At 33.7% G+C, this 27,235-nt stretch overlaps 3 protein-coding genes across 3 annotated transcripts; 1 reads left to right on the forward strand and 2 right to left on the reverse strand.

Moving 5' to 3' along the window:
- Window positions 1-7,592: 7,592 nt before the first annotated feature.
- LOC100792065 (cytochrome P450 CYP82D47) lies at window positions 7,593-13,418 on the forward strand. Its single transcript, XM_003516544.5, has 2 exons — window positions 7,593-8,677; window positions 12,595-13,418. Exons 1-2 carry the CDS (start codon window positions 7,715-7,717, stop codon window positions 13,222-13,224), a joined length of 1,593 nt encoding a protein of 530 aa, XP_003516592.1. The 5' UTR covers window positions 7,593-7,714; the 3' UTR covers window positions 13,225-13,418.
- A 119-nt stretch (window positions 13,419-13,537) lies between these two features.
- Window positions 13,538-19,632, reverse strand: LOC100778059 (extra-large guanine nucleotide-binding protein 1). The gene is made up of 8 exons (XM_003517221.5): window positions 18,078-19,632; window positions 17,852-17,989; window positions 17,648-17,752; window positions 17,356-17,541; window positions 16,465-16,642; window positions 15,970-16,211; window positions 14,989-15,152; window positions 13,538-14,429 (listed from the first exon to the last, which is right to left on the reverse strand). Exons 1-8 carry the CDS (start codon window positions 19,218-19,220, stop codon window positions 13,838-13,840), a joined length of 2,748 nt encoding a protein of 915 aa, XP_003517269.1. The 5' UTR covers window positions 19,221-19,632; the 3' UTR covers window positions 13,538-13,837.
- A 5,400-nt stretch (window positions 19,633-25,032) lies between these two features.
- Window positions 25,033-26,813, reverse strand: LOC100778593 (protein JINGUBANG). The gene has a single exon (XM_003517222.5). It carries the CDS (start codon window positions 26,720-26,722, stop codon window positions 25,340-25,342), a length of 1,383 nt encoding a protein of 460 aa, XP_003517270.2. The 5' UTR covers window positions 26,723-26,813; the 3' UTR covers window positions 25,033-25,339.
- Between the last annotated feature and the right edge of the window lie 422 nt (window positions 26,814-27,235).

Raw genomic sequence — 27,235 nt, forward strand, 5'->3', positions numbered from 1 at the left:
GCCCCTATTTAGTAAATAAAATGTAAAAGTGACCCTTTTGGGTGTTTTTGCCCCAATTCACATGAAGCAACCTGACTAGACCAGCCAACCTCAAGTGATCTCCCCTAGTCCCTAGACAGATGATATATGGACCAATGAGTTAAATGGACAAATTCATTATGATATAATAAAGTTTTGTCTTTGTGTTTTAATTTAAAATACTTTTTATATTTTTTTGTAATCACATGTTTCTTCATCAGTAAGACATATTTTTGTTGAAAATTTATATTAAATTAAATCAATTTTTTAATTAATTATTCAATCAATACCCTGTTTTCTTTAATCAATAGTTCAATACTCCTTAAATATAATGAAATATTTTTTAATCACTATTATTTTATTAATTAAATTAATTTTTAATTTTTGTAAAAGAAAAAATTTTAATAGCTGTATTTATTATTTTGTAGTTTAATACCCATAAAACAGTCTACCAGTTAAGCCTCCATGCATGAAAAAGGCAATTCCATACAAAAAGAAAAGAAATGATAAGTGCACAATAATTTCTATTATTTAGGTTAATTAGGTCCTCAATAGGGTCATGGCCATGGATGTTTTCCAACTCCAAATTCTCATTTCCAACATTTTGGCCCTGTTAGTACGTGTCTTGATTTAAGGCTTAAAGAGAACACATAGTGGCCATGACAAGATCTGCAGTGCACCTCAAGCAGGAGGAGCATGGCCAATTATTGGCCATTTACACCTCTTTGGGGGTCAACAACATACTCACAAAACACTTGTGCTAAAATTTCCTTTGCTAATTAAACACTGATACAACCCCTTTATCAAGGGCACATACAACTTTCGCTCTGTAAGATATAAATAAAGTAAAATAATAATAATAAATTTATTCAAAATAGTTATTACTAACAAAATACGATCTCAATTCATAACTTAGTAAACAAGTTGGGTGCAGTAAATCAATAAATTCTTGATACATTATTAATAACCATTAATTAATGATGTATCTGACAAAATAGAACCATATGATCCATATGAATATCTGAAGTCAGAAAAGCATGTTATCAAATTTTAAGTTGTGGGGTGCCTGTCTTTCTTCATAATCATTCCTACCAGCTGTAACGAAGGATCTACTCCAATTTTTTTGTCAATCTAGTTTCTTCTATACTTCATATTCTTCTAGGCTTCTAACCACTTGAATTTAAAATCATCATTAATGTTTTAAAACTTTACACTAGATAATAAAATATTAGTATAGTTTATTTTCCTATTATTGTATTTTAATTATTAGTAGTATAAATTTTAAAAGTAAGAAGTAAAAAAATAAGTACGAAATTTAGTTATAGGGAATTCAAATGTCCATGTTATACCTCCGATTCACGTACATGTCTAATGGGAATAGTCAAGGACCGTGTACAGGCATTTTGGAATCTAAGACAAAAATATTAAAGTGGTCTTTTTTTTATAAGAATTTTAAAGAGACTTAATATATTATATAAAATATTAATTTTTATATTAATCTTCTAGCTTTTTTAGCTGCAAAATCATTTATCAGAGTTTTATAATCAAGCAATTCTAACATTTCACTTTTAATAGATAATATAGCTAACTCATTCAATCTATCTTGAGATTCAATTAGCTTTTCAATTTTTCTTTTTTTCTTCAATTTTTCATAACCAGATTCATACTTTCTATTTGATATTTTCTTTTGTAAATAATCAAAATAAAAAATTTAACTAAATATTAAAGAAATATAAATAAACTAAACTCTAAAATAAACTCTAAAATAAATATAGAAAATGATGATAGATGAACAGAACGATAGAACCTGAAATTGGAAACAGACAGAGATTTTGTTGTTTAGATGTTGTGTCAGACACAAGGTTCTACGTGATACGTGTTGTATTGCTGCGTACCCAGAGTCATGCCCGTGAAATGAATCGTTCCACCAATCCACCGGGATGGAGATGAAAGGCTCCGTACGCGGGACGCCGAGATGTATGCGGTTTATAGGCATTCAGAATCCAGACAATGTTAAATCCAGAGAGATTGAGTCGCGGAGATAAAGTTTGATCAATAGACAATAGGTTTCATCCAAGGGAAGGAGAAGAATAGATTTTTTTTTTTATGAACAAAAGATGAGGAGATGAAAAAACGTGAAGAATGGAGTTTGGAGAGTGAGATAAGTTAGTTAGGGAATTGAGATGAGTTAAAGGAAAGTTAATAGGGATTTACTTTATTGGAATAAATAAAATACTTTAAATGATTACATTTATCTTATATTTCTCTTAAGTGATACACACACCATGTAAAAATACGAGTAAAAATACGAATAGGAGGAGAAGAAAAAAAGTTTAAAAATCTATTTACTCAATTACAAATCATGTTCATGGTGAATTTTAAATGAGTTATTATAAAACACAACAAAATTATCCTACATGTTAACTTCTAATTAATTGACATTATAAAAATATTTTATATTATTTCTTTATTTTTCATCAAAATACTTATTACATATATCACTTTCAGTCTTTATTTTTTATTTTTTTCATCTTAAAATGACGTTTAGTATTTTTCAATATATTCCATGATGACTGATGTGATATATATATAAAAGATAAGATAAGTATAAAAAAAGGTCAAGGGTGATGTAAAAAATAAAGTTGGTGAGAGTAACAGAACATGTATGCATTCTTATCTGCTTGAGTGGTAAGAGCAACTGCGGACCCTGCCCTTCAATTTCTCCGAAGCTGACATTTAGCATCCTACAACGACAGCCCCTTTTGGCCCTGCCATATGCTCGCCTTATTTATTCATGTGGCCGGCATCTAATCTGTAAGGAACCAAACTCACGCTTCAGACAAATATCTCCCCAAAAGAATGTTATTGTTGAGAAAAGTTGCAAGCTAGCCTAGGTTAGATCACATGCATAATGCTCAAAATTTGAGAGACTAGTTAGTTTGTGATTTATAGATTCACCTCTAGCCTACCCCCAAGGGACATGTTCTCCCATTTGACTGAAAATTAAATTTATATTTAATACCCATTTCAATATTTGTGTATGATCTCATTAATTAGCCGGCAATACTTTGTAATGTATGATCCAAAATGAAAATTCTTGTTATATAAAGCACATGGAAAGACAAGACTAAAAATAGTTCTAGCATTTATTTTGATCAAACCATACATGGGTGATGGTAAAATGAATACTTCCTCTTTGATATTATTATTATTCTAAACATATCAGTTATTAGTATTACTTATTTTAAAGTAGTATTCATTTTGATCTATTGAGTTAGACGTAATAATATAAGATTTTACTGTATTTAAGGTATAACCTTTATATCTGATTTAAGATAAATAAAAAAAGTAATGTTCGTTTTGAAACATCTCCATAAAATTTGTAGGGCATTAGTTCCACGGATCCTCTCGTGTTAAACCTTCTAATTAAGTAGCTTCCCGGAGCTTCTAATGCGGATTCTTGAATTTGTGTGTACCTCCTTTCTATACATGGCTCAGAGTACAATTTTGGGAATTTGAGTCTTGTGATGAATCTTGGACCTTTTGTATTTAGCAACATCAGCTTTTTTAGTTTTCTTGTAGTCACTTGGTGAATACTCAATTTTTGATTGATTTTCATGTTTCTAAATAGTTATGCTTGTGTCTGAAGAATATCATCAGATATTGATGCCTGAAAATTTTGACCAAAAAATTAAAGATTGAGATGGAAGATATGACGTCATAAACTGGAGGTTGAACCCGCTTTAAAAGGCTATTAGCCCATGGCTTACATCACCCACATCCAAGACATCCCAGACACCAACTAGTTTGTTGTTACAGGTTTGAAACCAATAAGGAGACATAATGTTCCTATAACAAAAACACTGGTCTTAATCAAAGCTTAACTCATTTAGTCATCCTTAGTAGATGGTTATGATGATAGAATTAAAACAGGCAGAGAGATTCAATTCAAGTCTTCATATATAATAATTGTTAGTTGTACTGATAAAGGAGAGCATTCCTGTAAGATTCGGGGAATCGATGCAGTGGTGGTACACTTCAAAACTCTTTCCACTGTCCAGCAAGAAAAAGCAAGGGACATGAAAGTTGAAGAGGATCGTGTCAATATCACCATTACTTGAATTGATATTTTGAGAGTATATGTATCTTTTCTTCCTCTCAAATGCTGTAATAATTGGTCTAAGTTATATCAATATTATTTAATTCCTCTTCTAAAAATAACAAATAAGTTTAAAAAGTTAATTGATAGTAAAAAATATTAACTTAACTAATTAAATTATAAATGTTTGACAAAATTATATAAAATAGCTAAACAATTGTAAAATGAGAATATATATATATATATATATATATATATATATATATATATATATATATGATATTTTTTATATAAATTTCAATTTTATTTTATGGATAAAAATATATATTAAAGTGTTATAATTTTAGTTTTTCAATTATATTTAAACTCTCGTAATCTAAACAATTATTTTCATTACATTTTTCATATTAAGTATTTACAATTAATCTTATACTATATTTTAAATATTTTTTATTAAGTTTAAAATAAATTAAAAAAACATATACTCAAGTAGAAATTATATTTTTATTATATTAATTAACATAATGGTTAAAATAAATCATCAAATATAAAATTATTCAAAAAATAAAAGAAAAATAAAATAAGCCTAACATTTATCGTTGTCAAATTCGTGAAGTATAATTATTAAATAATAAATTAAATATTATAAATAGTACAATAGTTAAAATAAATAGTTTAATATAAAAAAATATGAAAATTAATAGTGCAATTGTTAAAATAATAAAATCATTTTTTATTTAAAAAGGAAAAGTAAGATAATTTAACAAATATTTTAAGAATAAAAAATAATAAAATATAAACACTTAAAAGTTAGAATCTAATATTTTTAAAAATGTTACTTTAATTAATGTTTTAAAAAATATTAAAATTTATTGAAAAAAACTAATTTATAGAACAAATAAATAAGTTTTTCGACCAATAAAAAAAAATTAGATGCTAATCTTAATGGTTTGTCAAATATAGTCATAATATTTCATAGGATAAATAAAATAGAATTAAGTCCTCCTGTTATTATCGACAATTACATTTGTCTTAATGTTAGTAATTAAGTTTTCCATAATTTCTTCATCTCTCTTAACTTTCTTTAGCCATTGAACCACTGCGAACAACCGATGGATCACTCAAATTTAGCTTTCTTTGACATCCTTAGCCTTTGTTGCCTCTACTTAAATGTCCACTTCAAGTAAAGAAAAAAAAATAAACAAATAAAACCAATAAATATCCACCTCACACAACCATATATATAATCCCAAGTTGCATTCATTTTAAGCTTGGACCAAGTAATCTAGTCAAGGAAAATAATCAATCTCTACTTATGGGCAAAGATGTGTGGCGTTTATTTTACAACTATTACATATTTTGTGTATTATATTATTTTTTCTAAGATTACACATATGTTTTATGGAAATCAATTCTATTCAATTCAAAAATATATTTATAATACGACGATACTAATTTGCAATTAAAAAAATTTCAAAATAAAAAACGTTTGAACGTTAAGCATCGATTGTAGAAAATTATATATGTATTACTTGAATCAACCAAATAGACATTCTACTACCATTTTAAAAAGTTGATATAAAATATAAAAGAATATAAAAATAAAGATTAAATAAATATTTAACAAAATATTAAAAATGATAAAAAAAATATGTATAATTATTTTAAATGAATTTAGAAATGTTTAAACTTATAAAATATATTTTAAATAACTTTTAGAAAAAATGAAGAAATACACAATATCATTCTTTAGAATGAGTATTTTAAGAAATGTAACTTATCAAGTAACTAAACTTCCATTTAGTATATAAAGGTAAAATTAAAAGAAAAATAAAATCTATAGTGAATTGGAAAAGTAAAACAGAGTGCAATCTTCGGTTTTCCACACAATTAGAAAGAGAAGAAATAAAGTGATTGAGAGCGAAGTTTTTTAGATGGAATATTGTTGTGGATGATTTGGTTTGAATCAATTATTGTGAAGCAAAGCAATAGTGGGGTTGAAGTTGAACGATCTTACAGTCACGACTCACCACGACCCTAACGTGCACACACAAAGGATTGGAATTGGATGGCAGCACACAAAAGCAGGGCTTTCAGTTCGGTACCCAGTCAACTCGACAAACTAAAATCATACTGTATTTACATAATTTTTTTATGTGATCAAAATATAAAATAAAATAACTAGTACTATAATACAAAGAAATTAAATTTTTTTATAAAACAATATTATATAAATAATATTACTATATTATATAAAGAGTTAATTAAATTTTTAGTCCCTCAATTTTTTCATATTATAATTTTTTGTTTCTTAAAATATATATTTTTATAACTTTTAATCCTTCATTAATATCTTGTAATCAAATTTAGTTCCTCTAAAAAAAATTTCTCCATTTTTAATCCCTCATTTTTTTATTGCTCAAAAGTAATATCAAATATAAAATAAACAAGGACTAAAAATAGATAAAACAAAGACTAGTTTTGAGTAATAAAAATAAACAACGGACTACAAATTTTGAAAAACTAAAATTGTTCACATAAAATTAACAAAGGGCTAAAAGTTGTATAAAAAAATTTGAGGGAGTAAAAGTTAGATTTTAGAAAAATTGAGGCTCAATAATTTTCATACAAAGGTCTAACTCCATGTGTATTTGGACAACCTCCAAAATCATGATAAATCATGATGAGGTGAGTCAACCTAGATTTTGATCCAATTTTACATGTTTGAATTATTGTCAAAATCATGATAGAATCAATTATGATGTAAAAAAAATTATGATCGAAAACAAGTAGAAATAGTTTCTACTTCTATCAAAATCGATTCTATATAATTAATTCTGTAAAATCAATTTCATTCAAAATTAATTTTTTTACTGTCAATTCAAACAGACTGTGTTGGTAGTAGTTTGTGGGAGATGTTGTAAACCTCCTCATATTTGAGATCCATTTTTATTGATAAAAAAAACTAATTTGCACACCTTGACTTCTCACAAAAATTCAAACAAGTCACTCCTTTGTTTTTGGCTCACCCTCCTTTCTTACAACTTTTTTATATTATGAAACTACTAAATCTACAATAGCCAATTCTTTCATACACTTTCTATGAGACTAAAAACTTGAAAATGTTTTAAAGTACCAATTTTAAGTGAGTCACTAAACATATTTATAATTACTCATTAATTAAGTATATTTTAAATGTTTTTCATTTAAACAACTTGGTTTACAAACCGAGCACGTGAATTAACTAATGAAAGGTTATTTTAATTTTCACCTTAATAAATGATTTAAGTTTATGTCCTGTGTGTGTTAAATATCCAGAAAAAAAAACTTGGTTTAGGATGTGATAATATTATGGACAAAGTGTTTGGTATCTAAGAGTTTTTGTTATTATTGGATCACTTAACTCAACTCCACTACTATTGAAAAAAAAAAGGACTTAACTCCACTACTAATGGTGAAAATCTTGAAAAGAACACCCAAAGTGACACCCCTATATAGATGGTAAGATGCGAGGCTAAGCTAAGCAACTAGATAACCGACATATGTGTTGCCTATAAATTCTTTAGCTAAATTTGGTATTTCAAGAGCATCAGGGTCATGGATGCTTTTCAGTTCAAAATTCTTATTTCAAGCATTCTTGCCCTGTTAGTGTGCGCCTTGTTTTATCAATTTAAGAGAACACTTTGTGGCAATACAAAGAAGATCTGTAGTGCACCTCAAGCAGCAGGTGCATGGCCTATCATTGGCCATTTGCACCTCTTCAATGGTCATCAACTCACACACAAAACACTTGGCATGATGGCTGAGAAACATGGTCCAATTTTCACAATAAAACTTGGTTCATACAAAGTTCTAGTATTAAGTAGTTGGGAGATGGCCAAAGAGTGTTTCACTGTCCATGACAAAGCATTCTCCACCAGACCATGTGTTGCAGCCTCAAAGCTAATGGGCTACAACTATGCGATGTTTGGCTTCACTCCATATGGTTCTTACTGGCGTCAGGTAAGGAAATTAACTACCATAGAACTTCTTTCTAACAATCGTCTTGAGCCACTCAAGGAAACAAGAACGTTTGAGTTAGATGCTGCAGTAAAAGAGCTTTATAAGTTGTGGACAAGAAACGGTTGTCCAAAGGGAGGGGTTTTGGTGGATATGAAGCAGTGGTTTGGTGATTTGACGCATAATATTGCTCTCAGAATGGTGGGAGGGAAGTCTTATTGTGGGGTTGGTGATGATCATGCTGAAGGTGAGGCAAGAAGGTATAGGAGAGTTATGAGAGACTGGGTGTGCTTGTTTGGGGTGTTTGTGTGGTCTGATTCATTTCCATTTCTGGGGTGGTTGGATATCAATGGATATGAAAAGGATATGAAGAGAACTGCAAGTGAATTGGACACTCTAGTTGAAGGGTGGCTAGAGGAACACAAAAGGAAAAAGAAAAGAGGTTTGAGTGTGAATGGAAAGGAAGAACAAGATGATTTCATGGATGTCATGTTGAATGTTCTGCAGGGTACAGAGATTTCTGGTTATGATTCAGATACCATCATCAAAGCTACTTGCCTGGTAAGTAAAATGTTCGGCTCTCTTTTTTTTCATGGTTGCTACTTGCTTTTACAATTGATGGAGTCCAAAAGGAATCCAAGACTTTGTGCTATAAACTACATAATTTAGGACATGCTAATAAGGATATTCATAAGACGCTTTTAAGCCTTTGGTTCTAAAAGAAAAGAGATAAATTATGCTGAATCTAACGTAGCATTTTATAAATCAATAAACGAACCATTGCAATCTTGAGTCCATCTAAGTAATAAATTCAAAAGGAATTATTCCAACAGAAAAGCAGGAGTACAAGACATAAATTTCGAAAAAAGTTGATATATATTTTCTTTTGAATAATGATTCGAAAATGCTAAAGAGTACAAATTTGTGTTGACAAAAACCATTACCACTACCACTGTTATTCCTGTCAATTTCCCCCCTTTTTTTATTTTGTTGTTCAACCTCGCTTCTTATTATTTCGTACGATGTAACGAACTCTTAATAATTTGGTTCGTCTACTCAAGTCTTTTCACAAGGAACAAAGAATATATCAAAAGCTATTAGTTTTGTTTTGCGAGGCCACAAGGGTCCACTTGTTCAGAAGAAAATCTCTCTTATTTTAAAATCCTTCAGTATCACAAGATATCAAAGCTATTAACACCCATAGCAGGAGTGCAACAACAACAACAACAACGCCTTATCCCACTAGGTGGGGTCGGCTACATGGATCAACTTCCGCCATAATGTTCTATCAAGTACCATACTTCTATCCAAACCATTAATTTCGAGATCCTTTTTTATAACCTCTCTTATAGTCTTTTTGGGTCTTCCTCTGCCTCGAATTGTTTGTCTTCTCTCCATCTGGTCTACTCTCCTCACTACAGAGTCTACCGGTCTTCTCTCTACATGCCCAAACCACCTAAGTCTATTTTCCACCATCTTCTCTACAATAGGCGCTACTCCAACCCTCTCTCTAATAGCTTCGTTTCTAATTTTATCCTGTCGAGTCTTACCACACATCCACCGCAACATCCTCATCTCCGCTACACCGACTCTATTCTCATGTTGGCTCTTGACCGCCCAACATTCTGTTCCGTACAAAATCGCCGGTCTTACCGCAGTCCGATAAAACTTTCCCTTTAGCTTGATCGGTACCTTTGCATCACATAACACCCCCGATGCTTTTCTCCATTTCATCCATCCTGCTTGAATGCGATGATTCACATCCCCTTCAATTTCCCCATCATCCTGTATTACAGACCCAAGATATTTAAACCGTGTGACTTGAGGGGTAATATGGTCTCCTATTTTCACCTCTGAGTTAGAAACCCTCATTCTTTTGTTGAACTTACATTCCATATACTCCGATTTGCTTCTGCTTAGGCGAAAGCCATGTGTTTCTAGAGCTCGTCTCCAAGTTTCCAACCTCTCATTCAATTCCTCCCTCGACTCTCCAAGGAGGACTATGTCATCTGCAAAAAGCATGCATCTCGGCGCTATCTCTTGGATTTGTTCCGTGAGGACATCCAGAATTAAGGTAAAAAGGTAGGGGCTAAGGGTTGACCCTTGATGTAAACCAATTGTGATGGGAAAATCGTCTGACTCTCCACCCTGTGTCCTAACACTAGTCGATACCCTATCATACATATCTTGGATAGCTCGAATATATGCAACCCTAACCCCTTTCTTCTCTAGAGCTTTCCACAAAATCTCTCTAGGCACTCTATCATACGCTTTCTCCAAGTCAATAAAAATTAAGTGCAAGTCTTGTTGGGCCATGCGATATTGCTCCATCACCCGCCGTAATAAATAAATCGCTTCCATGGTCGACCTTCCCGGCATGAAACCAAATTGATTCTCAGTAACTTGAGTCTCCTTTCTTAATCTCCGTTCGATCACTCTTTCCCATAATTTCATGGTATGACTCATGAGCTTGATTCCCCTATAATTTGCACAATTTTGTATATCCCCCTTGTTCTTATAGATTGGCACTAACGTGCTTCTCCTCCATTCCTCCGGCATGCGTTTTGACCTCATAATTTCGTTAAAGAGTTTGGTGAGCCACTCAAGACCTCTATCTCCAAGAGTTTTCCACACTTCAATAGGTATGTTGTCTGGCCCCACCGCCTTACCATTACTCATTCTTTTCAACGCTTCCTTTACTTCCTGTTTCTGAATCCGACGATAGTACTTATAGTTCCGGTCCTCTTCTCTTGTGTCTAGACTGCTAGAGTCATATCCATATCCATCATTAAATAAGTTGTGGAAATACGCCTTCCACCTTTCCTTGATATCTTTTTCATGCACTAAGACTTTGCCTTCTTCATCCTTAACACACTTTACTTGATCCAAATCTCTAGTCTTCCTCTCTCTACCCTTAGCAAGCCTATATATAGATCTTTCTCCGTCCCTGGTTCCTAGAGCTTGGTATAGTCCGTCAAAAGCTTGGGCTCTTGCCTCACTCACCGCCTTCTTGGTTTCATTTCTAGCTATCTTATACTTATCCCAAGTTTCAGAATTTCTACACCTAGACCACTCCTTGAAACACTCCTTTTTTACTCTAACTTTGCTCTGAACATTTTCATTCCACCACCACGATTCTTTACCCCTAGGTCCAAAACCTCTAGATTCACCCAACATCTCTTTAGCCACTTTAATAATCTCTTGGGACATCTTGTTCCACATATCATTTGCACTTCCTTGTGATTGTCCACACCAACCCTCCCATATCTTTTGTTGGAAGATTCCTTGTTTCTCACCCTTCAAGTGCCACCATTTGATCCTTGGTGCTACCAGAGGACTTCTTCTCTTTGCCCTATCTCTAATTCTTACATCCATAACCAAAACTCTATGTTGGGTAGTCAAGCTCTCTCCTGGAATAACTTTACAGTTCAAGCAATACTTCCTATCAGACTTCCTGATAAGGAAGAAATCTATCTGAGAACATGTCCCTCCACTTTTGTAAGTGATAAGATGTTCCTCTCTTTTCTTAAACCATGTATTGGCTATAGAAAGATCCAAAGCCTCCGAAAACTCCAAGATGGATTTACCCTCCCCATTCATCTCCCCTAGGCCAAAACCCCCATGCACCCCCTCAAAACCTCTAGCCCCGCTACCTACATGTCCATTGAGATCCCCTCCTAGGAAAACTTTCTCTCCTTGGGGTATATCCTGAAGTACCCCTTCTAGATCCTCCCAAAATTTTACCTTAAAGTGTTCTGCTAACCCAACCTGAGGTGCGTACCCACTAATAACATTAAAGGTGTCCTGTCCCACTACCAATTTTAAGACTATGATACGATCTCCTACTCTTCTTACATCCACGACATCCTTCTTCCACTCCTTGTCCACAATAATCCCTACCCCATTTCTTGATCTGATTTTTCCCGTATACCACAGCTTAAATCCCGAGTTGTCTAATTCTTTCGCTTTTTCACCTGTCCACTTAGTTTCTTGTAGGCACATAAAATTGATCTTCCTCCTCACCATAACATCCACTATTTCCATAGATTTTCCAGTAAGTGTGCCTATATTCCATGTACCAAAGCGAATCCTCCTGTCATGAACTAGCTTCTTTACCCACACCCGTTCACGAAAATGTGGGAACCCTTGCTTACTTTTCACTACATCCGGGCGGCGATGCAGCGGCTCTTGCTCTTTTGACACTGTACTCGAGCCATACAGCGCGTTGCTTCCGGGCAACGACCTAGCATTCACATTATTACGTAATTGATCCATGTCATAGAGATTCGACAAAGTTTAACGTTGGCTGTCGAAAGCCTAACACAACCCTCTCCTTTTATCCGGGCTTGGGACCGGCTAAGAATAGCAAAGCTACCCTAGGCAGGAGTGCACTTCTCCAAATTTTACGTTGGTGCACATGAACGTTCTGTTTGACGTCTAATTTTGAATTACAACCATGAACTTGTATATATTTGCAGAATTTGATTTTAGCAGGAACTGACCCCACCATGGTCACGCTAACATGGGCACTATCTCTGCTACTTAACCATCAAACAGAACTTAAAAGAGCCCAACATGAACTGGGCACTCTTATGGGAAAGCACAGGAAAGTAGACGAATCTGACATAAAGAAGTTAGTGTACCTCCAAGCCGTTGTGAAGGAAACTCTGCGCCTGTATCCACCAAGTCCAATTATCACCCTTCGTGCAGCCATGGAAGACTGCACCTTTTCATGTGGATATCACATTCCTGCAGGCACACAATTGATGGTGAATGCTTGGAAGATCCACAGGGATGGTCGTGTTTGGAGTGACCCTAATGATTTCAAGCCTGAAAGGTTTTTGACAAGCCACAAAGATGTTGATGTAAAGGGTCAGAACTATGAGCTCGTCCCTTTTAGTTCTGGAAGGCGAGCATGCCCTGGGGCATCACTCGCTCTGCGTGTGGTGCACTTGACCTTGGCTAGACTCTTACATTCTTTCAATGTTGCTTCTCCTTCAAATCAAGTTGTTGACATGACAGAGAGCTTCGGACTCACAAATTTAAAAGCAACCCCGCTTGAAGTTCTCCTAACTCCTCGTCAAGACACCAAATTTTATGAGGACTAGATTATATTAAGCTAGGTTTCTCAAAATATATATGGTCAGGAAGCTTCTGGGTACTGAAATCGGGGCTTTCCATCTTGTAATAACATGTTTAATTAAGTTGCACTGTATTATGATTGCTGGAGCAATTTGTAGTATTCTGATAATTCTGAACTTGGGTAAAAGATAAATGAAAGTGAATGAATAACCTTCACGAATATTATGTCTTTTTTATGCCATTCACAAACAGGATAGTAATATCTTAGGCTTGAACGATATACCGCCGTGATACATCATGTATTTTCTAGCACGCAGATGCAGGTTTGCAACTCCAATGTAAGTTGACAGACCGACTAAAAGTGATATACAAATTTATCATCAAGTTGCTACCTTACAATATGAAAAATAAAAAATGAATTTGAGCATTACACCATGATCTGTGGTATGTGCTGACTGACTCACCAGCATACTCTAATCGCTGGAAACCTTACCTACATGTGTCTACGTCTAGCGAATCATACAAGTGGATAGCTAGTAGAGGAAACCATCCATTTTACTCTCAGTTAGCAGTATATGTACACGAACAGATATCAAGCCATACATAAGTATGGCTTGCAACTCTTGCCTGAATTAGCAATCAATGAGAGCATGAACTCGCCTCAGTGCTATACATCGAGTACTCACTCAAGCTAAAGTTTGGTCTCTCTTCGCTCCACTTCAAAATTTCCTTGGCGTATTTAAGTGATGAATCAACACTACCAGGCTCCAACCCCTTCACCAGGGACACATACAACTTTCGTCCTGTAAGAGATGAATAAAGCCTTTTAAACTTAACCGCTACGTAATGTGAAGCCAGCTGACCAAGGGAGGGATTATTATTAATGCTGTTGCTATTGCTGTTGGGACGATTGCAACTGATTATTGGATGGAAATCAGAGAACCATTCACACTCGGTCAAAGGAACTTGTTCGATTTTCTCCTCAAACAGATCATATTTGTTCAATATCAACAAGAAGTCCATTTGCTCAAAGGTTGGATGAGTGACAATGGTTTCAAAAAACTTTCTGCTTAGTACCATCTTGTTAGTGAGACAACCGTTGCCATCAACAGAAAACTGATCATAGTCAGTCAAGGAAACACAGAAGATGACCATTTCAACATCCTCAAACATCTCTAGCCACTTGCAATTTTCTCCTAGCCCCCTTGCATGCACCCTAATTAGTTGATACCTGTTAACCAGACAAAAATTATGAATCATCAGAAACATTCAACAGCAGGTGTAACAATGACCTTGAGGGACAATAATATTTCACTTTCCCCCATTTGCAACAAATATAGAAATTGGAGCACATCTTTCTCATAAGAAGTTCAACTTTTACACACTAAGCCCGACTATAAAAGCACTTCAATAACCATTACAGTATGATATTGGCACTTCTATCCAATGAATACAAAAATTTATCTAAAATATAAAAAATAGAGACATTAAAAATGAGAGCACTTCATATCCATATCCAGAGATGGGAGAAACCTCCATTGTGTTTCTTAAACATCATATTAGTGAAGATTATAATTCATCCTTACTACAATTCTACCATACTTATCCTGCATTTAGTTTCTTTAGATATTTTCTAGTTCTGATGTGCTTGCATTTACAACCCTTGTACCTTGGCAGTTTCAGTAGTGCTATTAATTGCCAAGAGAAAACAATTACAAGAGCAATTGGATTTAATCAGAGCGGCAACACATTTCTGATGCATAACAAATGGCACAAAAATTTTCACGTACCTGACCAAAGAATCATATCGATCGGTAGTGTCAACAGTTTCCTCAGACACTGATTGGGGAAATGAAAACTCCACACAAGCCACCCCATTAGATGAAGTAACTCCCTCGGCATAAAGGATATCTAAATCAGAGAGTTCATAATCTGTCCTTAATATTTTAACAGCCTAAAACAGAAAATTGTCATAGTTAGAAACAACAGTGTCCATGAACAGCACAAGTTGTCAAAGATACTAACTCAACAACTTCTTCTAGGAGAGAAAAAGTAGAAATGGAAACCTAGAAGAAAAGAAAATAAGGAAGCAAGCTCGTGCAACAATAAAATAATATTAATGAAGCATTCTAATAATGCTAGCATGTGAAAAGCGGTTTTAATTTATACTCATAAACAGCTGAATTTGCTAGACTGAAATTTAATGTTACTCCTCAAGCTTAATGCTTCTGCCCAATGTCCATTGTACAATAGCCACTACCTCTCCCTGAGAAATGATCCTTTTACAACCAAATTTACACCCACCAGTCCAACACCTACTCTCATTAAAACTTGTGAAACCACCATGTACAACAATTATATTTATCCCTCCATTGTTTTTCTCATCTTTGCAGAAGAAATTGATTAAATATAAAATCCCTTCATAAAATGAAAAGTCGTTATTCCATAAAGAACTCAGTTAGCCAGTTTTAAAATTTTTAAATGTATTTAAGGAGCTTCTTAGATCAAATTTACCAGCCTGAAGCATCAAATTACTTCTTACAAGTGCACCTTAATTAGTTGTTCCCTTTGATACTTTAGAAGATTTATTCATGCTGCTTAGTAGAGGATCTCATTATCTTCAATAATCACAGAATTCACTTTGTATAATTGAAAACGCACAACATTCTCTTCAATATGCAAGTAACAAACAAAAATATAGAGGGTTAAGGGTTTTACACAATTAATTTGACAAAAGCATACAAAGTAATACAATTTAAGAATTATCTTACCCGCTCTAAGAAATAACCGGCAACACTAGGCAGCATTTCTAATTCGCTTCTCCTTTCGTATGTAGCCTTAATGGCAGCATCATTCCATAATTCCTCAATCAATGGTGCATATTCACGAGTAGCAGCTGGAAAGATGGCATCAAGTTTGCCCAACACCATAGTTTTCAGTAACCAATCAGAGAATGCTTTCAATCTTGGACCAATGGAATATACAGTCTTCTCATCAAGCCTTGGACTAGTTCCTGTAGAAAACCATAATTGTAACAGTCAATTCTTTAGTATAATACAGAAAAAGATAAGAACAGAACTACGTACCATAACAATACCTCAAACATACACATAAGCATGCTACAAGCCATTTGGACCAACAAGTGACAACTAAATGGTGCACAATTGGTGCTTTAAAAGGAAGATAGCTAGGATACTAAGTCAAACCTCAATATAAAGCACATATTTCTGAGGGAGAAGTGTAAGGGAGGGAGACAAAGCTAATACCTGTGGTATCTTGTACAGATGATTGCCTTTTTTTTAAATCCCCCAAACTTTCCTCTTCAAAACGCTCACGTCCCTCGAGCAGCATGCCAAGGTAGGCATAAACATTACTCTGAATGATCAACTTTATATTTTCATGCTCATCTTCTGAGAATGGGACACTTTTGTACAGAATCTTGGCCTGCCACAAATAATTTGCAATTCTATGACTACATTGACTATTGCCAGCATCTCTATCAGTGACTTTGTTTTTATATATAGAAGGGAGCTTGTCAAAATATTATTTAAACAATTTCTCAAGTACCCATGAATAATCACATACTGCATCCAACTATGAATTCAGTTGTCATTTACCACCAAAATTGGCCTTTCTGATCAAGGAAATACTAGATGGGACAAAAAAGAGTAACACAATTGGGCATCCAATTAACATTTACAACAGCCTTTGCTTTTACATTGAGGAGGGGGCTTGACAAAATTTTATTTAAACAATTCCACAAGTACCCATGAAAAATCACATACTATGTCCAACTATGAAGTCAGTTGTCATTTACTGCCATTATTGGCCTTTCTGAATAAGGAAATACCAGATGACACAAAAGAGAGTAACATAAATGTGCATCCAATTAACATTTACAGTAACCTTTGCAGGATTGAAACTATTACTGTCCAGTGTCCACAATTTATTGTGATTAACTAGGTAAAATACTCATGTTTAGTGTTTAGAAAACTCACAGAAGTTTCTTTCCTTTCAGTTTAAGAGAATTAAGAAACAATTATTATGGTAGCAGGTGCCTACAAGAGTACAGACCATATTTTGTCCAATTTAATGTAACTAATAAATCCAAAAGAAATTTAAACATGACTTGATTCACAGATCAAATAAGAAATCACCTGCTTAAAAATAGTGCTCGTTCCAGATCCACTGCAACCAACTAAGAGAAGCTTCTGAACTATCCCATGCTCAAGGTAGTCAGGCATTGTTCTGCTAGCCAGACTGGAGGGTTGTTCTCCCAAAGAATTTGAAGATTTAGAAGGAACTGGCAGGGACAGGAAAGCACATACAAGCTTCGTTCCAGCCTAACAGGCAGAAATGAAAGAAGTGTGTAATAAATAACATTTGGCTGGAAGGAAACAAGAGACAAATACCTCCCCCGTCCAAAAAAAATAAAAGAAAAGAAGTTACCTTTCCCCATATATATCCCCTTGTATTCTTCTGCCCCTCTTCTTGGTAGGAACCATCCTCATTGACCCAAAAATGTGGGTTGCCAGCACATTGAACTCCTGCCAACTGCACACAACAACCAAAACAGGATTCTTTCAAAAATTCTGTTTCACAATAAACAAGATATGGTTATTAAGAGAGAGCCTCTCAATATGAATTTTTGACCTGCAACATACGAAGCTCCACTTTAGTTATTTCCCGACCATTGATGAAAACCTGAGTGTTTCCATTGCTAGCATCCGGTTGGATGGGGCCTCCAACGTTCAGATGCGGACTAATAATTTGTGAAGGCTTCTGTCCCTCCTGTGAAATCATAAACCAATCAGCAACCGTAGTAATAACACTCAAAATTCAAAAACCATACAAATCACAAATGCATTTAAATGAATACCTTCCCCCAAAGGCCAGATACTTTATCATACCAATAGTTTCCTGGCTTCAGCTTCTTCGGAGGGTTGGGGCAGTTCTGCAACGTAACCAATTCCTCATAAGAAAGTGGATGTCCATTCACACAAACATACTCAGGTGGAAGCTGATTCGCTTCACAAAACCTCTCAGCCTTCATAATCTGGCGAACCTCCAAGTCATTAAGCAAACGCTTGAGCATCCGAGAGAACTTCCCCAAACTCCCTCTTTTGGCTTCATCAATCGGGAATCCAATGCAAGTCACACATTTCCTCCCCTCGGGCATAGACCCCATAGCTCTAAGCACACAATTACCACAATATTTCGCATCACAGACGAGACAAACCTCTTTCTCAGTAAACCTACTCCCCTTGAAGCACCTATAACAAGACCCTTTCTTCCCCTTCGTGAGAGGTGCCCTTTTAACAGGTTTATTACTCACAGTGTCGTCCACATCAAACTCCTCATCCAACGCATCATCAGTGTCCACATCGAAAGTAACAATAGGGGGACGTTTGGCATCGATATCCTCAGCCTTGAGAGAAGAAACCCGAGTTGATGGATACTCCAAACTCAGCACTGACTCAGTGGACGCCCAATCTTGCTGATTCAACTCGTTGAAATCCAAACTCTCTTTTCCGTCTTCCAAAACCCTCAACGCGCCAGAACTTCTCCCTGACTTGTCCCAAAACTCAACGGTACTAGAGCTTCTAGTTTCTTCCAGCACTCTCGAACTTCCCCCCAAATCGGACAATTCGCCGGAGCCGTCGTTCCCGGTGGAGAACTCGAACGCGCCAGAGCTGCTCAGCTCGCCGGAGAGCTCGCCAACGTTGCTCTGCGAAGCTCGGTGCTCGAACGCGATCACGGAGGTGGGAGAGACCGTAGTTTCGGACGCTATCTTGGAAACCCTAGCTTCGGTTCGGAGGGGCTGGTGGTGTTGCGGCAGCAGGAGCGGCTGCACGACCGGTAGAGATAAAGCGTCGGAGAGAGGAACCTGGGAAACGACGGCGGCGACCGGAATGTTGTCGACGCTGATCGGAACCGCCCTAGGGAGGTCGCAAGTTAGCGGCGGGCCGTCGTACTCGACGGCGAACGAGTACTCGGCAGCATTGGGCGCCGCCGGCGACATGGTTGGAAGAAGAGAAGCGGTGGAACCCTAATCGGAAGCGAAATAGGAATACAATAAAACCATGAAAGGAAAACAGAGATGGTTTGTAAATGATGATTGAGAGAATAATAATGCAGTGAGAATGAATGCGTGTGTGAGAGTGAGAAGAAAGGAAAAGAAAAGAAAAAGGTAATTTTTAGGTGAGGGAGTGAGTGGGAGGGGAATTGGGGGAATCTTTCTTCTTTTTTGGGCCACCTTTGCACATAAGTTGCGTGTGCACTTGTTTTATCAAATCCTCCATATACTTACGCTAGTTTTGGGAAAAAGAAAAAACATGTAACGGATGGAGCCATGAAGGATTGGATTGAAGAAGAATCTGTTCTGGTGCCAATCTCATTCCATCACTCTCTTGCGCGCGATTACATTTAATCTCCCTGACTTCTCGCTATCAATGTTATTATTCCAAATAAACAATTCTTGTTGTTCATATTTACTTTTAATTCTAATCAACACGGATAAATATGTTACTATTAGTGGTATTCATTTATTCATCTAATCAAATATGGATCGAAAAAGCCCAGAATCAAACGGATTGAAAAATCCAAATACTTTGTATCGAATCAATTCAAACCAAACTTATATATAAATATATTTTTTATTCATAAATTTATAGTATCAATTATTTTTATTTTTATTTTTTATATTTGTAAAATTATCATATAATTTATATCTATTTTTTAAAAAATATATTTAATTAAAGATATGTGTACTAATTATTTGAGTTAAGATCAATAAATATTCTATTATTACTTATATAATGAGATATAAATAAAACATGAAAAGTATGATTAAAATTATTTTAAATTGAATTCGATTAATTAAAAATTTAAACTAAACCGATTAAATGATAAATTAACAAAATCAAAATAATTAAATATGATAATTTTTCTATTCAAAATCTATCTAATTCAATCTAATTTACAATCACTCTTGATTACTATCACTTTACTTTTAAAAAGACTTATCAATATTTAGTTTACACCTTATCCAACTTATAAATAGTATCTTTCCCACTCTCAATCAAAACATCATTTATTACAACTTAAGCATGTTATACGAGTTCAATCCAAAACATTAATCAATTAAATGACAGAGTCTCAAAATTAAGTACCGCATTTTTAGGCAAAGTAAGACTTCTAACAAAACAATACTAATAGTTTATCAAAATTAAAAATAATATATCCATTAAACTTAGAACCTTTAATTTTTTATATAAAAAAAATAAGATTACGATGTTAATATCAATGAGTGGTTAGATTTGAATTTAATTTTTTTAAAGTCTCTAAATTCAAATATATCGATAGAATTTAGAGTCATTAAAACGTAGTAAATCTGTACATAAATGACTTCTTAATATTTGTTATTATTATTAAGATGTTTATTTTCACTATTATTGATATTTATTTTCATTAAAATGCATTTAAGTAGTAATATCTCACAACTAACCATTTAAGACTTGAAGTTATAAATATTTATCAAAATGAATTTTATCTTTCTTAAAAAGATTGTACACGTCGCTCAATTTATTAACATTGTCAGATATTAACGATAAACATATGATTTTTTTTAAAATATATATGGAAAGATAATCTAACTTAAATATTTCCAAAAATATAGAAGTGTAGTTTAGCTTCATTAGTTTAATTAATTGCTACAATGTTTAGTCTTACATCAAATATTAAAACAAACTATTAATTAACTGATTATAAAATATTGTAATTATTACATCAAAATGATGTAATAAAAAACACAACACACCTGATAAAACCCTGGTAAAAATGGACCATCAAAGTGAACATAAGCTAAATGTCAGAAGACATTTCATCCTAATTTTGTTTTTCTAAACCTTAAAATGACATGAATAAAATTTCTGAACATTTGAATTCAAAACCAATAGCTAAAACAGATAAATTAGCATCAAAAGAGGTGCAAAAGCAACAATTAGGGGTAACATTATATAATGCAACCTATTCCAAACTGCATAAATTAAGAATTTCTGATACACAATCTGTAATGACCCCCCCCCCCCCCCCCCCCCCCAAAAAAAAAAAAAGAATCATCCCTGATAATTCTAGGTAACTTAGCTCAAACGTCAATATATTATTAAAAAAATACATCTGAATTCAATAATCAATGAACAGAATCCAATCGAATGAAACAACGAAACGGCTAAAACAGTCAAATTAAAAGCAACCTCCTAAAACCCTCGCAAAACCCTAAAACCAAAAAAAGAGGGGAAAATCAAAGGATTTTCGGAAAGTAAATGACTTGTTGGGTGAATGGGGAAGAAAGAGTCATTAAAACGTAGTAAATCTGTACATAAATGACTTATTAATATTTGTTATTATTATTAAGATGTTTATTTTCATTATTATTAAGATATTTATTTTCATTAAAATGCATTTATAACTTAATTTAAAATTGAATCATAAATTAACAAAATCAAAATGATTGAATTGGGTGATTTTTCACTTAAAATTGATCTAATACAATCTAATCTACAAATACTCCTAATTACTATCACTTTACTTTTTGAAAAGACTTATCAATATTTAGTTTACACCTTAATCCACCTTATAAATAATATCTTTCCTAGTCTCAATCAAAACATCATTTATTACAACTTAAGCATGTTATATGAGTTCAATCCAAAGCATTAATCAATTAAATGACAGAGTCTCATGACTTTAAGTACCGCATCAAATCCTTTTTTAGGCAAAGTAAGACTTCTAACAAAACAATACTAATAGTTTATCAAAATTAAAAATAATATATCCATTAAGGACGAGTGGTTAAACTTAGAACCTTCACTTTTTTATAAAAAATAAAATAAGATTATGATGTTAATAACAATGAGTGGTTAAATTTGTATTTACTTTTTTTAAAGTCTCTAAATTTAAATATATAGATAGAATTTAGAGTCATTAAAACGTAGTAATTAAATCTGTACATAAATGACTTATTAATATTTGTTATTATTATTAAGATATTTATTCTCACTATTATTAAGATATTTATTTTCATTAAAATGCATTTAAGTAGTAATATCTCACAACTAACCATTTAAGACATTAAGTTATAAATATTTATCAAAATGAATTTTATCTTTCTTAAAAAGATGGTACACATTGCTCAATTTATTAACTGTGTCAGATATTAACAATAAACATATGATTTTTTTAATATAAATGGAAATATAATGTAATTAAAATATTTTCAAAAATATAGAAGTGTAGTTTAGCTTCATTAGTTTAATTAATTGCAACAATGTTTAGTCTTACATCAAATATTAAAACAAACTATTAATTAAGTGATTATAAAATATTGTAATTATTACATCAAAATAAACTAATTAATCGAGTTAATCATTGGTGTTTCATATTAATAAGCAGTGAATGATTGCTGTAAAAATAACCAGTAAATGATTGAATTAGAAAAATCTTAGTTAATTCGTAAATGAAATTGATTAAAGTGTAAGGTAAAGTATTTGGATACGGTCGACAGAGTATAACTATATACTAATTCATAAAAAGAAAAAAAAATAAAGGGTACGGAATATACTTTTGAATTGAAAAGGAAAAAAAAATAGAATCAATTTTGTGACATAATATTAGTCTGTCACGTTATATATATAAACGAACTATGTTTTGACCTATTATGTCATTTGAGCTTGTCATCGTGTCATAAACACATAGTTTGCATCAACTCAATTTTAACTTATTTGACAAATCAAATTTGATTGATTTTAAAAGTATTTTTATAAATTAAAACCATAGGAACCAAAATCACTCGTGATTCAAATAAAAAAATTCTTTTAAATTTTATTAAAAAAACAGTACAAAGAGAAAGACGTTTAAGCTTCATTTTTCTTATAAAAAATTGATAAGATTTAGTTTAGTTGATTAATGTGAATATTATAAATTTCTGATATCTATTTTTTATTTTTATGAATAAAAAAATCTTTAAAAACAGACAAGAGTCTAAAAATAAATAGAACTTACACAAAAAATGTTAGACTTCAATAGTTGTCATTCTCTCTTTTTTTATTTATTTATTAATGGACTTTTACTTTTTTTATTCTCAAAGTTCATCCTCATTATAATTGAATATATACTAAACTGTTTAACGATTCTCTTTTCCATGTCAACAAATTAATAACCAGTCAAAAATTTATATTTCATCATATTGTGATTTATATAGTCTTGACTATATGCTAGAAAAAAATTAAAGAGAGGAAAAACTACATAATGAAAAAATGTCAAACCTTATTTTTTTATGTCAAACCATCAATAATATAATAACATAGGTGGAGTGGAAGTGTACGTGAATCTATTGATAATTATTTGATGAAAAAAAATTTGAGTTCTTTGATATTCAAAGTCGTTATATATACACAATTCTTCTTGATTTTCTCTAATAATGAGGTGTTAAAAAAGGAAAATTGTTCATCTGACTTATACACCTTAACTCTTTTTTATAATTGTCAAGTATTAATCTTTATGAATAATTATGCCTTTAGAACATTACATTTATTCGTGAATAGTTATGGCTATTATATTTCTTATTTATGTTTTCACCCATCATGTATAATAATAGAAATAACATTTATGGTATTTACAAATTATATAACCCTCACTAAATGACATGTTATAATTCTCAATAAATTTATCCTTATAAAATGCTTTTAATATGGACAAAAATCTTTTAGTACAATTTTTTTTTCAATAAATAAAAGGAGGCGGAAACTAAAAAATTAATACCCATGCGAAAAAATAAACGAGTTTACATCATCCATAAAGGCAGGCAAAATAAAACTAGCTAGGCACAACAAAAAATAACATAAGATGATCCCTAGAAGACAACTCATCCTTCACAAACAAATATGCAACTTGATTTGTCTCTCTTAAAATGCGACTCTACTTATAAATTAAGTTGAAACCAAACACCTTCACGTTTTATATAAAAAATTAACGATGAGCACACATGCGTTAAAGGACAACCCTCATTGAGGAACCAACTATCTACGAATGAATTCGACTTAACCATGGCACGATGATAAGCAAGCTTTTTAACAAAGTCTCACTTGAGTCACATACATATATATACAATAATGTATTATAAAAGTTTAATTATCTTATTATTTTTAAATTTATTCCTTTTAGTTTCTATATTTAATAAGTGAAATTCTCAAAACATCTTTACTGTTAAAAACTAACTGAATTAAATTTTTTTAATAACAAATACTTTTAAGAATTAAAATGTGAATTTCATGAACTAAAACCTTCAATTATTAACTATAAAAATTAAAAATAATAAATTTAAAAATTATAAAGAGTACTTAATCCTATTATAAAATAACTCTTCGAACTCAAAATTGTTATCTTTATTTAATATAATCTCTGCAAATCTCGTCCGTCAACTGTTATCTCACAATTCTTAGAAACTTTTTGATTTCGATCCATATATATGACTATATCATCACTAGCAAACAAATTGTCATCCACACCAGAATATACGAGACATTTCAATTTTTTGTTGTTGTATTATCACCTTTTTTTTATCTTCAACTCCTTTCCTTTCCAATTTCCATTTCTTCAACCAAAACATCACATTAATTAAGTTGTATGTATTATGCACTATCTGTCCATAAAATCACATATTTCCGCGTGTGTAATATTTCCATTTAACTCCCCAGGCTTCCTTCCCATCATCACAAAAAGGAAACTTAAAAAAAAAAAAAAGTAAAGAGAAAAGAAAGTCATAATTCACAATCTGGTATCCAAAACATTTACAAACAATTGTTAGAAGTCAAGAGGTATACATTCCTCCTCTAACTCATTAATGTATCAATACATATTACACACACTTGAACACGAAACATATATACACCACCAACAACCTAGCAAATGAAACCCAAACCAATGAGTAGTATCATGGTTTTAACTTACAGTCCGCAACATCAACATATTTTAAACTCCAGAATTGCATTAAGATGGCATCAGTGACATATTTTTTGACTCACTATAACCCACAATTTAAAACGGTGAGTGATATGATTATATATTCTCTTGTGCACACAGCTAGTATCTCCTTGACCCCATTTTCCTTAAGGAAGACACTCTGGGGAACTGATCAACACTAAGCCTCGGTGGCTGGTGGTTGTTGTTCTGCGCACCCGCATTAATATTCTCCGACACTTTCCACACCTTCACCGACTTATCCAAACTCCCACTATACAAAATCCACCTTCTCTCGTTACACATCGCTTCAGGGTCCTTCTCCGCCGCCAAACACTTAACAGGCCCAGTGTGCCCCGACAGAATTTTCACGCACGTGTGCTCCTCACTCAGCGTCCTCTTCCACACGCATATCGCCATGTCCGCAGACCCGCTGAACACCAAACTCCCCGCCGCAGCCAAGCACAGCACCGCCAACTTGTGTCCCCTCAAAACCCCTTTATGCTCCAAATTCGTTTCATGAACCCAATAATTCACCAACCCTTCAGAGGAACCCGCGTATAGAACATTCCCCTCTTCATTTATCGCTAGCGACGTCACCGCACACTCCTGCTTCAACAGCGTCTGCGAAAAAAAATGCTTCGTCCCCTTCCCCTGAACCTCGCGCCGCCAAATCTTAACGGTGCCGTCAGCGGACCCCGTGAAAACCATACCATTCAACCCCACAACAAGCGCGTTAACGGCGTCGTCGTGCGCCTTAACGGACTCCAAACACTTGAAATTCGATGTTCGCCAAACCTTAAAAGTCTTGTCCCACGAGGCGGAGTATATGAGAGAATGATCCTCCGTTAAACTGAGGCAGGAAATAGCGTCGTAGTGTTTGATCCATATTACGTTACGGTGCCGTCTCACTTCCACGTAGTTGCTCGGTTTCATGGAACATTTGATGTAGTTTCTCAGCGTTGGCAGCGTCGCCACGCGCTTGTGTTGTTGCTCGTTTTTCCCCGACACTTTCCAAACCCTGATCCTTCCGTCTTGGTGTCCTGTGAGGATTTTCTCTCCGGCAATTACAATGGCTTTCACCAAGCCGCTGTTGGATTTGAACCCCGCGAACTCCTTCTGGTTCTTCCACACGCGGATGTTCTTGCTGTCGGAACCCGTGTATAACAAGTCCTTGGTTGCAGCGAGGGAATAAATGTGACCCTCTTCGCGGACAAGGGAGCCCACGAGAGCGTCATTTTCGTTAGAGCCGGAAAAAGCGTCATCGTTCGTGTGAGAGGACCATGGAGATTTGGATAAGGGAGAGAGGGAAGGGTCGTAGGGAGCGTTGTCTGCTTCCATTTGAGGATCCAAATGAGGCGCGTCCAATGTGATGGGGTTGTTTTTTCTTGGATGGCTATCGGAGTTGTAACCATCGAACTCGTCTTTCTTTAACTTTCCGTACTTTCTTCCATGGATACTTCCTTCATCCATGTACCCGCGTCCTTTTCTCGATGACCCTGTCATTCTTTCTTTCTTTATTAATTATTATTCCTTCCTTGCACTACTCCTCATGCAAAGTAGAAAAAGAAACAATAATAGAAGCCGAAAGGTTCAAACTTCAAAGGCAACTTAAGCTTTTATTTGTTTTACAGATAGGTACAATAAGGGTTGAGGGTTCGTACAATTAATGAGGAAATGTTAATGATTCCTTGTCATGCCAAACCGCCGGAGGGAGCGTTGAAAGGTTTGGTATTGAGGTTGACAAAGGAACTTTGTTTGGCATGTAGTTGTTGTTGTTGCTGATGGCCTGTCCATGTGGAGCTATTTGTCTAATTATGTTATGCCACGTTTGCTATGTGTGTTGTTTGTCTAACTATGTTACGTGTGCGAATACGTGGGTCAATATTCGTGCCAAACTAATGGAAACCTTGGATTAGGAAAAAAGGTTGTAAGATTAGATAGTGAAAGAGAATTATCAGGTGATGATGATATCCATATTGCTAATCCGAGGAATTGTGCGAATTTAGATGTGTAGAA

The sequence above is a fragment of the Glycine max genome, chromosome 1, assembly GCF_000004515.6.
Source record: "Glycine max cultivar Williams 82 chromosome 1, Glycine_max_v4.0, whole genome shotgun sequence".
NCBI classification, from domain to species: domain Eukaryota; kingdom Viridiplantae; phylum Streptophyta; class Magnoliopsida; order Fabales; family Fabaceae; genus Glycine; species Glycine max.

Excerpts from the sequence above, each read along its gene's own strand:
- LOC100778059 (XM_003517221.5), bottom strand. The coding sequence starts at position 19,220 with ATGTCGCCGGCGGCGCCCAATGCTGCCGAGTACTCGTTCGCCGTCGAG. Across the intron at positions 17,542-17,647 it reads GGGGATATATATGGGGAAAG|GCTGGAACGAAGCTTGTATG; the intron begins GTAACTTCTTTT and ends TCTGCCTGTTAG. Across the intron at positions 16,212-16,464 it reads ATCTGTACAAGATACCACAG|GAACTAGTCCAAGGCTTGAT; the intron begins GTATTAGCTTTG and ends GGTTTTCTACAG.
- LOC100792065 (XM_003516544.5), top strand. The coding sequence starts at position 7,715 with ATGGATGCTTTTCAGTTCAAAATTCTTATTTCAAGCATTCTTGCCCTG. Across the intron at positions 8,678-12,594 it reads TCATCAAAGCTACTTGCCTG|AATTTGATTTTAGCAGGAAC; the intron begins GTAAGTAAAATG and ends ATATATTTGCAG.
- LOC100778593 (XM_003517222.5), bottom strand. The coding sequence starts at position 26,722 with ATGACAGGGTCATCGAGAAAAGGACGCGGGTACATGGATGAAGGAAGT.